Source organism: Chionomys nivalis, chromosome 17 (assembly GCF_950005125.1).
Source record: "Chionomys nivalis chromosome 17, mChiNiv1.1, whole genome shotgun sequence".
Lineage (NCBI taxonomy): Eukaryota > Metazoa > Chordata > Mammalia > Rodentia > Cricetidae > Chionomys > Chionomys nivalis.
Genome location: NC_080102.1, coordinates 36,723,501 through 36,739,357, shown reverse-complemented (window position 1 = coordinate 36,739,357; position 15,857 = coordinate 36,723,501). Strand labels below are relative to the sequence as shown.

Sequence of the window (15,857 nt, the reverse complement as noted above, 5' to 3'; positions counted from 1 at the left end):
CCTTTGTCCTGGGAGCACAGGTGCACAGCACCACGCCTGGCTTTCTGCCTGGGTGCTGGAATTTGAACTCAGGTCCTTCTGCTTGTGCAACAAGTGCTTTACCCACTGAGTCATCTCCCCAGACCCCTCCTCACTGGGTTCTTCGCCTGTGAGCATTGCCAACACCTACCTCTTCCCCTACACCTCATGCACCTAGTGGTTTCTGTAGGCTCAGGTTCTCTGCCTGTGAGCAGCACCAACACCTACCTTGTCACCAATACCTTGTGTACCTAGTGGTGTTTTCTATAGGTTCCTTCTAGAGAGCTCTAAAGATAGCACCAAATCCCATACATTCCAAACATCCTGGGTTCTAGCTACCTCTTGTCCTGTTGCCTTAGGTGTCCAGGCCTCATTATCTCTCACCTTATAGTGACTGTGGTCACACACACATACACACGCCAGGCCTCATCACCTCCACAGAGGTCATCCACATCTCAACCTACAGTGACTGGTCACACACCAGGACTCTTCTGGAAGCTCTGGAGGCCAGGACTCAGCCTTTCTCCTGTCACTTCCTCTATGGCACATGATTGAAGAGCAGGTACCTGTGGGCCCTGCTTCTGCAGGCTAAGGACCTTCTGAAGTGTGTCTTCTCAGAAGCCAGCATCTGGATGATGAATCGCCTCATAGGGTCCTCACCTGGACTGGGAGAAGGGATGTGACTTTTTTTTTAAGGCAGGTTTCTCTGTGTAGCCCTGGCTGTCCTAGAACTCACTCTGTAGACCAGGCTGGCCTCAAACTCACAGAGATCCACCTGCCTCTGCCTCCTGAGTGCTGGGATTAAAGGCGTGCGCCACCACGACCCCGTGGGACATGACATTTCTACGTAGTTTCTCTAACCACCTGCTTCACACGTGGCAACAAAGACTGAAAAACCATTCATGTTGCAGCTTCTCAGAATCAACCAATCAGGCTTGCAAACAAACGGTCACTCTCAGCCCATGCCACCCCCACTCCTCACCAGCCCAAATCTGAGTTTCACCTACTTGCTGACCTCTCATACCCTGGGGATATGGCCCTGTACTTAGGAACGAGAATGGGGACCGGCTGGACACTGCCCACCTGCTGCACACAAGGTGGGAAATCAGGCCCTACAGTAGGCTTGCTCTCGGCTGGCTCATGGTGCCGGGATCTACCAGACCTTCCTTCCCAAGAGATGAGGGAGTCACTCATTAATCCCCCAACAATAAACAACCATAGCTGCTGAGCAGGGGCAAGGCATGTGTTAAGAGACAAGAGCTATTAACTATTGCCCTGCCCCCAAAAGGCAGTTTTATGGCCTCTATCCAGGACAGCTTGGAACTCATTGCAAATGGATGGGTCTAGAGAGGTGGGAATTTTTATGCAACGGGACTGACTGGCCCCTTTATGTGCCCCTGCATACAACTCCCACGTCTGGGCACTCATAAGGGATTCAGGCTAAGGCAATTCCTAAGAGTTACAAAAGAGCCTAACTACTGAGGTTAAAGGTGCAGTGTGGCACATGCCTTAATCCCAGCACTCAGGAGACAGAGGCAGGTGGGTCTCTGAGTTCAAGGCCAGCCTGCTCTAAACAGAGTTCCACTGCTAGGCACAGTGGTGCATGCCTACAATTGGGAAGCAGAAGCAGGAGGATCAGGAGTTCAAGGCTAGCCCCAGCTACCTAGTGAGTCTAGACTAACCTGGGCTGCATGACACTGTTTCAAAAAAAAACAAAACTCCACTGCCGAGAGCTTCCCAGAAGTGAAACAGTGAGGCCGGTTCTCAAGATGGTGACCAGGTGCCAGTGATACACAGCAAATGCCATGAAGGCCCAGCACCACCTGCATGGCTGGACTCCTCCCTCACTTCCTGCCAACACTCCTGTGATCACCCTGCTTTCCGCAGCCCTCACCTCCATGACAGTCTTGGGCCAGTCCTGTTGGTCTTGCTGGCCCCAAGTCAAGGTTACTGGCAATGCCAAAACGGAGACACAGCTAGCCCAGGTCTGCCTCTCAACTGTTCCAGAACATACCGTCCTGTTAGTTCCAGAGTTTGATGAGGTGGGTCTGCAGGGCACCAGGTGAGCTCTCAAAGCTGCCAGCAGATGGGAGAAGACAAGCATCCCAGGAGGGGACAGAAGAGACCCTAGGTCAATGCCAGGAGCAGCGAAGGCAGAGCTTGGGGGTCAAGTAGAATGGCTAGGCACTGAGTCAATGGGTGACAAGAGGTAGGAAGAGGGTACTGAGCTTCATGGCAGTTTGGAGAGGTTTCCAGACCCCTGTGGGGATGCAGGCAAGAATAGAGACTTGCAGCCCATGGCTAAGGTGCTCCTCGAGGAACCGGGGCAGGCAGCATGGGACTGCTCGGTGGGGAGGCATGGGAGAGACTGGACATGGAGATCGGACACTGGGTTTGGTGTGGGAGGCGAGGGAGTGACACTGTGCACACACCTGACCAACAGATGTTCATGGAACGTGCTGCCGGATGGAGCCCACAAGAGGGTCATGCTTACCAAGGACAGTGCTGGAGTCCGTCCGAGGTTGCTGCCTGCTCACGGCACTGAGAGGTGCGGAAGACCCCACTCTCAGATCATATGGTGCCAAAATGTAGGGACCAGCAGCCAAGGCAGCCATGTGCTCCCTCAGGCTCTAGAGTGACATGACAGCCCCAAGGGCCCTTCCTTTCTCTAGTGGTCCCCAGCCCTCCACTCTCACCACGTGCCTACCAGTCAAAACCCTAGTTCCAAACACAGCAGACCTGTGTTCCCAGCCAAGTGCCCTGTGGGCCTACAGTGCATGCTGGCTGGGGAGTAGGAGGGTTGAGGATTGACCCAGCCTCGACACTATCCTCATGGATGATTCTCTACCATCATTCAGTTTTTAAAAGAAGGTACATGTATGTGCATGTATGTGTGCATGTGACTGAGTGCAGGTGCCCTTGGAGCCAGAGGCAGCTCATACCCCTGAGGTTGGATTACAGACGATTGCAAGTCACCCTACATGGGTGCTGGGAATCGAACTCAGGTCCTCTGCAAGAGCATTATGTGCCCTTAACCTCTAAGCCATCTCCAGCCCCTTAATTTATGTGTGTGCAATTTATATGCGTAGTATGTACATGTGTGTGCACAAAGTACACGTAAGGGAAAAGCATGTCATGTCATGAGTGTGGAGACGAGATAACAAAGTTGCGAAGTTGGTTACTCACTTCCCCTTTTAGGTTCTAAAGGGGTTGAACTCGAGTTGCTAAGTTTCACAGCAAGTGCCTTTATCTGCTGTGCCTATAATCCCAATTTAGGAAACTGAGGCAGGAGGGTTGCCACGAGTACGAGGCCAGTGTGGGTTAATGACCACATCAAAGAAAGAAATCAGGTGCCATGGGAACCAGAAGAAATGAGGCAGACACACCCCTTCCAGGGGGCTGGGATCAGCTTCGGAATGTGACAATTTATTTGGGGGTGAAAGAGGCCTCACCCCCTTTTCCTGGCATCGATACAATATTGAAGAGCAGCAGAACGAAACGAACGAGACAGAGTGATCAGCACGAGCCCGCCCTCCCCTGGCCCAGAATCTACCGAACACCACATCCAAAAGAAGCTACCTTCCCCACCGGAAGTCCTCCCCAAGGGGCAGGGCAGACTGGGGCCCCACCCCTTCGTCCATCGGCCAGCTTTACCATATTCTTGCCATGAACCACTGGAGGCAAAGTTTAGCCAGCTGGGAGCTGGATGGTTGAACCACAGACAAAGGCAAAGACACGTCATCCTTAAAACGCAAGAGAAAAGAGACAGTGCCCGTCCCCAAATATAGAGCTATGTACGTATATTATATATATATATATAGAATCCATTCGTGCAGTTCATCAAATGAGCTTCTTAAAAATTAAAACAAAATTATAAGATACATATTTCTTTAGGCCTTTGTGTTTTTAAGTTAAAACCAACAAAAAGATGCCTGCTTCAGCCCTTGGCACAAATGCCCAGCATTTGACTCCTTCCACCTGGCCTCTCCAGCCCCCTGGCTCCATCACCTGGCTGATGCTCTACATACAGTGGGAGTGGAGTCCTTTAAGGGCGGAGGGACCTATAGGCTGGGCAGTGGAGTCCTGAGCCCCCACCTAACCAGCTGCCTCTTCTCGGTGGTGGCTGTCAGAAGGGGTGTGGAAACCCCACTCTGGGCTTTTTGAACTAAGAAGAGAAGCAGACAGAAAACTAAAACCCTTAAATTCTCTCTTTTCCTTTAAAAAGTGATTCTTTGAACCACAGAAGCCCCCGAGAGGCCACCTTAGCCTTAGTGCACAGGAACCCAAGGAAGAGCTGACCAGACTGGGTTCCACCTTCCATTGAAGTGCAAAACAAAACAAAGGGGAAAAAAAAAAAAAAAGCCAACCAAACAAACCAGAAAAGGGAAAGGGGTGTGGCCTCTCAGGTCCCAGAGGCCTGAGGGTTGGCCTAAGCCCACATCCTTGACTGACCCGGTTTCTGCCAGGTCCACTCTCCAGCTGAGGAAGTCCCCATCTTTCCCGTCAAAGGCCAGGGTGGCCTGGGCTCTAAGCCCTCCCTTACTCCAGCCAAGTGGCTTAGCCTCCTCTGAAAGAGACAACGCCTCCCATTCCACCCCTCCCACTGGAGCAAGCGAGGCTTGACCAGAGGAAGGAGGCTCACTTTGCTCCTTTAGGGGCTGTGGGCAGCTGGAGGCCCCAGAGTGCTTGTGCGGAGGCCTTGCTGCACTGCCCGACCGGTTAAACAGGGATGGGGCCCAACCTTCCATCTCAAAACCCAAGACCCTGGGGACGCGCCTACTCTCATTTCCTGACAAGTGGGTGGGAAGGGAGCATTTACAGGGCATGACCATCGGGGGAGGGGGCATTTCACATACAAAAATAAAGCAAACAGGACTGCAACTTCTGCTTGGTAATCAGGAAAACAAAAAGCAGCAAGGGAGGAGGGGCCTGCAGTAGGCGGGTGGGGCAGGCTGTGCAGGGGTGTGTGGGGAGCTCTAGGCCTCACTCCAGGCTGTCTGGCAGAGGGAAGAGGGGTCCTGCTCTCCAGCAGCCCTGTGCCTCCCCGCATCCACGCACCTTGAGGCCTTGTGCATGAGCTCAGAGCATGCACAGAGGGGGTGACCCCATCAGCGGCTTCCCCAGCCTGTATCCCTTTCCCAACCAGGGCAACTCGAGGTTCTGGGTCTTTAGGGAGACTGTGGAGCTACTGGGAACCACGTGTCCCAGCAAGCTGGAGAAAATTCAGCACAGTGAATCTAGTCCCCAAGAAATCCCACAACTGCTACCTACCCGTCCCCTGAGCTTCCTGCTGGTTCCCTGGGGACTGGCTATCACCCTTCCTTTCAAACAAGAACTGGAGTGGAAGTCTGTTCCTAGGTCACCAAAGAAGATGTGCCCTGCCTGCTGCCAGGAGGGCAGCCATGGCCATGTCCATGGTGCCTTCAACCCTGGGGGCCCCACCAGCTAGCTTGGGCCTCCACCTTACCCCAACACTGCCACCTCACCTGTGCAATCGCTGCGTTACTATGGTCTCCCTTCGCTCCACACTCTTAGGAATCTCACAATAATTTTTTTTTCTATTTTTTCTTTTCTTTGTTTTTTTTTAACTTTTTAAAAATTTTTTTCCTTTTTTTTCATTTTTTGCAAAACTAACTCTTTCACTTTCCTGTCATAAAATCACCTCTGAAAACACAACTTCTTTACAAAAAAAAGGTCACAAATGACACAGACTCTCAGGAAAACACATTTCTATGGTCTCTGCAAACACCTGTAACTGGCACCCAGGTGGTGGCTCACCTGGGGAAAGGGGAGGGGGAAATCGCCTCTGGGGACAGAGGTGAAATACCAGCCCTTATTTGGGGAAAAAGCCAATTGGCACTTGGACGGTATGGGGTTAACACAGGACAAGCTGGGACCTGGACTGTGGCCCCTTCAAACCCTGTGAGGACCCCTGTTTCATACCCTGGGGCCAGGAGGGCTGGGGCTGGGCTGCAGACCTTGGCAGGGGTGGGAAGGAAGAAGTCTTCCGCTAAGACCAGAATACTCGTCCTCAGGTCAGCTAGTTCTGCCTCTTACCACGCTTTGAGCATGGACCGAGACCGTGTACACCAGGAGCCAGCTCAGGCTACACACAGGAACATACCACTCCACACTCAAGTGCACCCCAGGCTGTGGTGCCCTAGTGCTGCCTGGGGACAGGCACCCGCCCTCTCCCCTCTGACCTGCCCTGAAACTGGGGCTTTGGTCTCTGCCATTGGCAAGGACACCTCGGTTCCCTAGCAGCAGAGGGCAACCGAAGCTGCCCAAGGCACCCAAAGTCTTCCCACAGGCTAGACTGCCAGGAAGCTCAGCAGCTAAAAGCAAACCAGAGGGGTGGGAGAAACCCAAGACCCCTGGGAGGTCCCTGGGCGTCTCCTTCCTCCATCATCTGCAACAGGAGAGGCTGGACCTGGGCCCTCCCCATCACAGTCCCCATGCTATGTCTGCAGTGTGAAAGTCCGCCTCCCAAGCTGACCATCCCAAGAAAGGCCTGAGGGTTCCACGTCCCCCAGGAACCTGGAATTGGAGGAGAGGCCTGTGGCTTCCACGACAAACCACACAGACCGGACTGTGCCAGGCCTGGCTAAGGCAAGGGAGGCCACGCTTTCAGAGACCCTGTTCTGAGGAACCATAAAGGGCGTTGCGGGAAAGCCTGAAGCCCTGCATCCAACACACACAAGGATCCACGTGAGAACAAGCCAAGGGGCAAACACGCATGCACAGCCAGAAGTCTCCACAGCAGGTTCTCACAGCACCTTTGGTAGAAAACGGAGGGGCTTTAGGATGCCCAGAGGCTGCGGCAAGGTGCCACATCTGCCAGCCCCTCCACCTTCAAAGGGGTTTGGATAGACACAGGGTGTTTGGGGCACAAGATCTGTGTGGGCCTGGTCCTGATGTAGGCAAGCAGAGGAGACCTCTGGCCCAGCTTCTGCCACCCTCAGCAGTGTTGAGAGAGGGCCCATTTTGGCCTCATCTCCTTCACTCGGTCCCAGGTGGCACTAAGAAACTGTACCCACCCTAGGTGGAATCTCCTAGGGGCCCTGAAGCCGCTGAGATAGCACCGAGACCAGACACTGCACACAGAGCAAGAAGCAAGCTAGGAGAGGCAGGGTGGGGTGTGGGTAGGACAGGTGAACCCCAAGTTCTTGGGCTTCCCCAGAAGCCACCTACTGGGCCCCACCTGCACAATCAGGGACAGAGCTGGGGACACCAGGGAGCATTTCTTCCTTCCTGTGCCCTACCAGAGGCCTACCCATGTGCAGGACTACCCAGCCCCATCCCTGGGTCAACACCGAGCCATTTGAGGCAAGCAAAGCACAGGCAGACGGGTCTAAGGGCAGGGACAGGGTGGGAGCACAAGTATGACTCCAGGAAGGAGACCCCCCCAAAGCCTCCCTCCTCCAAGAAGCCCCTCACTTGCTTGGCCCAGTGCCACCACCACCCCCTGCAGCACCTGCCACCCCAGCAGCCACCTTCTCAAAATCCTCAGGGCTGCAGAATTCCTTGATGGTCACGGTCAGGAGGTTGCTGGTGACATCTGTGACGACTACATTGGAGCATGGCGACATCTCGGGGCGCCAGTCCCCAGCCTCGGGCTCGGAGGAGCAGGCACCTGTGGGCTCCAGGGCTGTGTGGAGGGCCTGGCCCGCAGCCGCAGTGACATCAGGAGGGGCCCTCTGGCCCGTGACAGCCGCCTCAGGAGGGATGGACAGATCGAGCACCTCTGGCTCTCGCCAGTCGGGAGCAGATCGGCTCATGGTCTCGGGGAGTAGCTTGGGTGGTGCATCGTCTGGGTCAGAGGACTGCAGTGTGGGTGAGGGGCAGCCGGAAGAGCTGGAGCTGTGTGCATCATAGGGGGCAGCTGCTGGGGTGGCCAGGAGCAGCCCAGGACCAGAGGCCACTTCGGCTTTGCCCGCAGTAGAGGGCGCCAGAGGGGCGGGCGGGGGCTTGTACAGCGCAAAGGAGCCAAACTTCATGTGGCGGATCTGGGTGCGCAGCATGCTTTCGCTGAACTTCTTGCTCTTCCCAATGACCCGGTTCCGCGATGGGACTTTGGGGCGGGCAAGCGCCCCTGCACCCTGTGCAGTGCTGCCTCCTCCCGGACCCTTGTCAATCACCTTCAGATTCAGGATGATGCGGTTCCGCTTGGGCTCCCGAGGCTTCACCTTGCGGTTGATGATGCGCACGGTCTCAGAAAAGGGAGAGATGGGTGGGCGCAGGCCAGGGCTGCCCCCTTGTGGATCTGGTCGTGGCAGGGGGCGGCGGGACATGCGGTGGCAGCGGCGGATGTCTTTCTTTAGCCGGTGCACCGCGGCACTGGAGTGTAGCTTGGGTGAGGAGGCGCTGGCGCTCGGTTTGACGGAAAAATGCACATCACTGATGCGAAGGGCCTCGGCCTGGGCCCGGGCCTGTGGGCAGAGGGGCGTGGGTGGGACTTCAAGACTTACAGCAACCCCTGGACACCCCTAAGCCCGATAGCCCTGAGTTCCGTCAGCATATATTCAGGAGACTACTCAGAACAATCAGTGACTTATGATCCTTAAGACGGAGGTGGGGGGGGGAGCTCAGATGGTAGAGTGCTTGCCTAGCATGATGGGGCGCTAGATTCCCCAGCATAACATAAACCTGTCACCTGGCCGGGAGGTGGTGGCGCACGCCTTTAATCCCAGCACTCGGGAGGCAGAGACAGGCGGATCTCTGGGAGTTCGAGGCCAGCCTGGTCTACAAGAGCTAGTTCCGGGACAGGCACCAAAGCTACAGAGAAACCCTGTCTCAAAAAGCCAAAAAAAAAAAAAAAAAAGAAAGAAAGAAAGAAAGAAAATAAACCTGTCACCTGTCATGGCAGGGCACACCTGTAATTGCAGCACTCCATAAGAGGAGGCAGTAGATCAAAGTTCAAGATTATCCTCAGCTATACAGCAAGTTTGAGGCTAGCATAGGTCACATGATACTCATAAAAAATGTCATAACATCTAGAGCTTGGTCTTTTTTACTACCACTAAGTGTGCATGTGGGGGGGGGGCAGGGAGGTTTTTTCCCCCCAGGCCACTCTTTGCTGACTCAGCAACCATGATGGGGCCCCTGTGAGGGAACCCTCCGTGAAGGATCCCAACCAAGCCTGGGGCTCTTCCAATGGCTAATTCTTCGTGACAGGAGTAGACCCTCCCAGCCCCATCCCTGACTCGATAGATGACCATCACCTCCAGAGAGGCCCTTGTCCCAGCCCATAGGCCCTCCTCCTCTCTGCCCTCATTCTGCTCACACCAGTGGATCCCAAAACCTATACCCAGAAGCCAGTACCAAGACAACTGATCAGAGACAAGAGTGAGCTCCGAAAAGCCGCAGGCTCAACAGCAGCTCAGCGGCTACCTTATGGGAACCCCAACCCAGAAAGGTCCTTCAAGCCCTGCTTCCACCCCGAACCACCCCTTGCCAAAAGACTTAGAATGGACAATAGACAGGGACTCCTCTCTGGCCAGCCCTTCCTTCACTGAGGAGGAGGAAGGCCAGCTGCTCAGGTCTAGGAATGACATCCCCCTCAAAGAGCTGCTGTTGTCTCTGGAGACCCAGGCTGCCGGGTGGACAGCAGAGACCAGACCCCACCCAGATATGAAGAAAACCCCAGCAGTTCCTGAGGCCAGGGTGGGACACAGCCTAGGGCAGAGTAGGGAAGGACAGAGCTCTGAGGTGAACAGACAGACACTCCAGTTCCAGCGGAGCACAGCACCTGCTAGCGCTGTGACTGCCTTAATCTAGCAGGGAGACTTTAGGAGCGGCAGGGGGGATTCATTCCCTTGGTTAATCTGTCAGGGTCCCCTGGAGGAGTCTGTGTTTGGGGGAGCTCTCCATGTCCAGGTCCCACACACTGGGTGCTTAATCAGTACAAAGAGACAACCAACAAGCTTAGACTGTCACCCGTCAGGGCTCTCCTGGATTATGGTGAACTAACATCTTGGCAGGTAGCTCACACCCTCAAGGGAGAAGACACCTTAAGGATAATCGGCTCTGCACCAAGGTTGGGGCCTCCCTGTCGACACTCACTGACTGACACTAGGTGGCAGCACACAGGTGGGTACAGCGGGCTCCCAAGGCTCCTTCCTCTCTCCAGTCAATTGAGTACCACAGGCGCCCCTTACACCCTTTCCCAGTCACACCTCCAAGGGAGCCTAAGAATTCTAAGAATCTCTTCAGAAATAAGGGTGTGGCCTTCACTCACTCTGCAGCCTCGACTCCCCGACCTGTTTTTTTTTTTTTAATGCATAAGTACACAGATGCCCACATTAGCCAGAAAGGGTCATTGGCTCTCTCCTGGAGCTGGAGTGCCAGGTATGTGGGGGTCTGTCCCTTACATAGAGCAAGGCACTCTTAGCTACTGAGCCATCTCTCCAGCCCCCACACTGACTGGCTGGGTGCTACAGAGGTCTAACGGTGGGTGACACGCTCCATGGAGTAGCAGAATGTATGCAAACAGTGACCTAAAACGACCATCTGCAAACCTCATTCTCCTTCTGCATGCTATCCTAATGGGTCCTCATATGCTCTTCCTGTGGTCAGCAACAGAGCATCTGCTGGCCACACGTCTGGACACAGTCAGTACTCAGAACAAGCTAGGGTAGGACAGCTATTGAAACAATCCTGAGGATGCCAGGCTTGCAAGAAACCAGCTCTTATGTATGCTTTCAAACTGTCTATAAACACCTCTTATTTAGCAAGGCCTAAACAACACTGCATAAGGCACAATTCGTGGGCTGGAGAGATGGCTCAGAGGTTAAGAGCAATGGCGGTTCTTTCGGAGGACCTAGGTTCAGTTCCCAGAACCCACATGGCAGCTCATAACTGCCTGTAACTCCAGTTGAGTCTGAGGATCCTCTTCTGGCCTCCATGGGCACCAGGCATAAACATGGTACACAAGCATACATGCCAACGCTTACATATTTAAAAAATATGTATTTTCCTCAGGTTGAGATTGTTTTGACAGTAGGACCTGGGTCTGCCTAGTGAATTTTAAAACTGAGTACAGATAACACAGACACCTTACTGGGACACGTGGCTCCAGGGTTTGGGATGCACTACAGACACCATCTAGACACTGCCGCTAGCTCTCTGTGGCAGCGGACAAATTCTTGGCTTGTTTTCTTCTCCCGGTGTGAAATGGGGATGTGCCAGCGCCCTCAAAACGGCTCCCATGTTGCTCAGTACAGCTCCTGGCTGAAAACGCTGAGTGCATTTTGCTGAACTGCCTCCCAGTCACAAAGCAACAGGTCCAGCCCAAGCTACCTCTACGTCCCTTCACAAACATTTCTCGATGTCCTGCTGTTTCCTAAATTTTGGATTAAGATGCTACCATAGGCAGCTCCACCCCCTGCACTAGCGACTCTCAGCCATGTTTCCCGTGTGTTCAACTTCACTCTTGAAACTATTTCCATCTGTGAAATGAGGATAGTACTCCCAACTCCACCGGGATGTTGAGGATATTAAAGGAGATACTCGAGCAGAAAACTCAGCGCTGTTGTGCCCCTAGGAAACCCAGAAACTACAACTTTTAAGAAAAAGGTATTTTGAGAATCAATACTGAAGCTCATTACCGCCATGGCCACTAGAGGGCGCGCCAGCTGCGCTGAGAGGCTGTCAACACAGCCCACCAGTCTTCCAGCTGCTCCGCCCACCCCTCCCTACCCGCAAGCATCAGGGTTAAGGTTGCTGCGTTACTGCCTGAAGACGATGCACCGTGATTGGTGGCGGGGAGTGAGATACAAAACTATAGAATTATGGAAACCATTTTATCCACTTTTGGTCTAAGGCTAACTCGTAAGGCCCAGACCGTTGGATGGGGGTGCCGGCCGAGTCAGCGGGGGCTGCTCCACCCCGCCCCCACTGAGCATTCAGTGCTTTGGACAAACTGGAGATTACGAGATTCTGCAGCTTGCAGTCTCTTCTCCAAGGAGCCCTTCCTATTCTTCTGGTGTCAAATTTGTTGGGAAGAAGACCTGGGGCATCCTCAGTCCTTTAGGGAAACTACGGTAGCCTTGTGAGGCCACCTGCAGCCTTGCCTTAAGTGTACAAAACGTCGGTCTTGTTTTCATCTTCCCAGGCTTTCTTCTTCCCTCATAAAAAAATAAAACAAAACACCCCTAACTCTCCAAGATGGCTTCCTCTGAAGTTCTTTGCTGCCTCGCCAATGCAAACAGGCTGTTTCACCACGCCCCACCCCATCCTCACTGGAACCTCCAGAAATATCAGGATTGGGGGGTCGACAGGCTCAGGACCGGAAAGCTGATAGTCCAGGGTGGATGATCAAACTCAAGCTGAAGTAATTTAAGATCAAATTCAAATTGGACCCCCAAGTATAAGGAAAAGGCACAGAATACGCTCTAAGAGAGGTGAGCAGCGACAGGGCAGGAAGGTGGGAGGCTTACCAGGAGACAGCCTACACCGACTAGCTCCAAGGCTCGAACACACAGTACAGGTCAGTGTGTTCAAGGCTGGAGGAGATGAAGGGTCTCGCTTAGCAGAAAGAGCTTTCCTTGTCACCTCCTCTCCTGAGTATGCCCTGACCTGCCTCACCCACCCACTTCCTGGAGCCCACCCCCTACCCCAGTCCCTGGTTTTATACCTGATTATCCCACTCCCAGGCCCCTCTGGCTGGCTGCGGCCTGCTGCCAGGGATTTTGTCAGGGACTCACAACCACCCTCTGCCCAGCTGGGCCCCTCTGGAAAAGCCTGCCCGCCTAGGCAGCGGTGGAGCTGTCCCTCCCTTGCAGGCCCTGTGCTGCGCCCTGGCTGGGGGCCCAAGAGGGGGCTGCTGGGGCTGGGCCAGGTTACCTTTAGGAGGAAAGTTTTGGGTTTGGGTCCTCTCTTCTTGGGCCCATACAGCTCACGTTCCCTTTCCCTGCAGTCAAGAAACATCAAAAAAATATGAGTCCCTTCCCGGGCCCCACTCCCCGGCCCAGCCCGCTTTTCCCGCTTCCCTGCACGGCGCCCCACCGCGCCGGACAGCTTCCCCAACTCACTTCTGCTCGAAGGCTGCGATGAGCCTCGAATCCAGAATGTTCTCCTCTGGTTCCCAAGTGCTGTACCTGCCGAGTCACGCGTGCAGAAAAGCAAAATGAAAACCCAAGGGTCAGAGGCACACCTCGAGGACGCCAGCACGCACCCCCCACCCCAGGCCCGAGTGCCTTCTTGCCGCCTCCCCGGTCCCCACGCCACCGACCCCACGATACTCACTTGATTGCCCACCCCTTCCATTTCACCAGGTACTCGATACGTCCCTGAAAAACAGAAAGGGGAAAAAAAAATAGGGGGTGGGGGTGGGGAGGATGCAGGGACGCGAGGAGGCGGCGGCGCGGGGGTGGCCGAGGGAGCCCGGCTAGCGGGACCGCTGCGCCCCGAGGGCCCGCGGGCTCCGACACCGCCGCGGGGAGCGCAGGGCAGTCCGGGCCGAGGGCTCACCTTGCGGATCCGGCGTTTGATGATGGATTCGGCCGCGAAGACCCGCTCGCCCACTGCAGACAGCTCCATCTTGCTCAGAGGCACCCACAGCCCATAATACTCCCTGCTCCCGCGGCCGGTGCTGCACCGCTCGCGCACGCGCCCCAGCGCTCAGGCCCCCGGCGGGCGGGCGCTCGGCGGGGCGCGTGCTCGCGTTCCAGCTGCGGGCCGTCACGTGACGCTCGGGGCCTGAGCTCTGTTGCCAGGACCTCCCCCTCCCCCGGGGCGGTTGCTAGGGAAAATGAGCGCTTGCGGGGCGGGGGCGCGCGCTGGCTCTTAAAGGGGCCTATCCTCTCCGCCGCAGTCTTGGCAGGAGACCGATGGATGCGTGGCTGGTGCCAAACCGGGTGAGGTGCAGTGCATTTTTACTTTGTCCTGCTTCATCCTGAAGGACCAGGATTCCTGCCACCTCCTACCCTCCTTTTAACTCCCCATGCCGGAATTGCCAGGCCCTGGACAGAGAGGTGCGATGAATCCCCGAGTTTGCAGGCGCCGTGCATCCTCCTGCAGACGTTTTCAAATAGTTAAATATGATACAGCAGAAATGCATTCGCTGCAGCTTTGCCAGGCCTTGTGGGGATTTCTTTAATACATCACCCCATCCATTATTTATGTATTCGTGGGAGTGTGGTTTTGTAACCGGTTCAGATGAGTTAAAACAAAAAGGCCACCGCAGGAAAGGGGGGCTGGGCTTGGAGGCGGAGGTGACCCAGGTCTGCTGAGACCAGGGTTTTGATCAGCACCTGCAAGCAGACCTCGAGGGCCGTATGTTTGTAAAGCAAAGAGGGAGCGGTCTCGGAAGAGAAGCGTCCGGCATCCCCGACTGAGTCTAAAGCGGGCTTTCTCTGGGTCACTCAGCAGAACCCGCCCTCTTGATCAAATTTGTTTTCGGATCCTCAGGCCGCAGGCCACACCACTATCCTACAGCCCACAGATGCGAGGATGATTCCGCCACTGAACTTGGGGGAGGCGCAAGCGAGATCTGGAGCTGTCCCTCAAGGGCTTAGCCCGCCTCTGGAAATCCGGCTCGCGAAACCTTCCATTCCGTTTGTTTTGAAATTATTTAATCTTATTTTCCATTAGGCTCATGGTCTTGTTCTTTGCAAAACAGAAATGTTAAACACATACGGATGGGGAAGCGAAAAGTCAACAGTCCATAATCTGCATAAAACCATTAGGATCTTCTAGCCCCGTTCTTCCCCTAAACCCAGGCCTGCATGAATATGCACACACACATCACCCACGAGTAGAGTACAGGAATATACATTCGGTATATTTAAATGTTTACACGCATAGGGCTGTATTATATACACTGTTCTGGGGTTACTTTCCTCCCTTCATGATATTGATTGAACATTAACACAGATTTTGCTCCATTCACTTGCTGTCTAGGGCTGGCCTGGGTGGGGGATGGTAAGGGTCAGGATTGTCTCTTGATTCCATGACTGGCTTATTAGGAAGCGTGTGTGCATGTCCCTGCTGTAGTGCCATTTCTTGAACATGCAAATCCACCATATGAAAATCTCAGCTTTTCGTCTCTGCACCAGTATAGATATATAGAGAAATTAGGGGGCTGGAGAGATGGCTCAGTGGTTAAGAGCATTGCCTATTCTTCCAAAGGTCCTGAGTTCAAGTCCCAGCAACCACATGGTGGCTCACAACCATCTATAATGAGGTCTGGTGACCTCTTCTGGCCTGCAGACAGAATACTGTATACATAATTAATAAATAAATATTTTTTTTAAAAAAGAGAAATTAGATCAACTGAAATCCTTCTGCCCCCCTCAAGATATTTACGCCACTGAGAAAGTGCTGGCACGTCGGCAAGCCCAAAGCCACCTTCACCTGAATAGCGAGCTGATCTCCTGGGGTGGTGTGGATGAACAGGTAGGCTGAATGTGTGGGTGTCGGTCCAATCCTGAAGGCTGAAGAGGCCACAGGATGAAGATCCAACCAGTCCCCATATTGGATCATTCAGCAGCCTTTGTGACCCCCTGTGGAAGCTGCAGAAAACAGGCGAGCCCAGTGAGAAAGGTGCCGACCACACATGCAAGGAGTTCCACCACCGGGGTGGACCAGCCTCACGTTGCCGCTCTGACAAGCAGCCCCAAATTCATCAGCTTAAGATGGCAGAAGTCCCAAGCCAATGTCACTGAGCTGAAGTCAAGGCTGAGGAGCTTAAAGAGACAGTCAGTTCCAGGCCTCAGCTGGCTTCTAGAAGCTGCTACCTCTCCTTGGTACGTGGCTTTATTGCTCATCTCCTTAACACCTTCTGCTTCTTCAAAAGGACCCCATGGCTATGCTGACCCAAGGTACCCTCCCTGCTGTGC

At 54.3% G+C, this 15,857-nt stretch overlaps 1 protein-coding gene across 1 annotated transcript; it reads right to left on the bottom strand.

Moving 5' to 3' along the window:
* Positions 1-3,429: 3,429 nt before the first annotated feature.
* On the bottom strand, positions 3,430-13,675 carry Cbx6 (chromobox 6). Its single transcript, XM_057791302.1, has 5 exons — positions 13,489-13,675; positions 13,264-13,307; positions 13,050-13,115; positions 12,862-12,928; positions 3,430-8,447 (listed from the first exon to the last, which is right to left on the bottom strand). The coding sequence occupies exons 1-5, from the start codon at positions 13,555-13,557 to the stop codon at positions 7,452-7,454; spliced, it is 1,242 nt and encodes a 413-aa protein (XP_057647285.1). The 5' UTR covers positions 13,558-13,675; the 3' UTR covers positions 3,430-7,451.
* Between the last annotated feature and the right edge of the window lie 2,182 nt (positions 13,676-15,857).

Excerpts from the sequence above, each read along its gene's own strand:
- Cbx6 (XM_057791302.1), bottom strand. The coding sequence starts at position 13,557 with ATGGAGCTGTCTGCAGTGGGCGAGCGGGTCTTCGCGGCCGAATCCATC. Across the intron at positions 13,308-13,488 it reads TCAAACGCCGGATCCGCAAG|GGACGTATCGAGTACCTGGT; the intron begins GTGAGCCCTCGG and ends TCTGTTTTTCAG. Across the intron at positions 8,448-12,861 it reads CCAAAACTTTCCTCCTAAAG|GCCCGGGCCCAGGCCGAGGC; the intron begins GTAACCTGGCCC and ends CTCTGCCCACAG.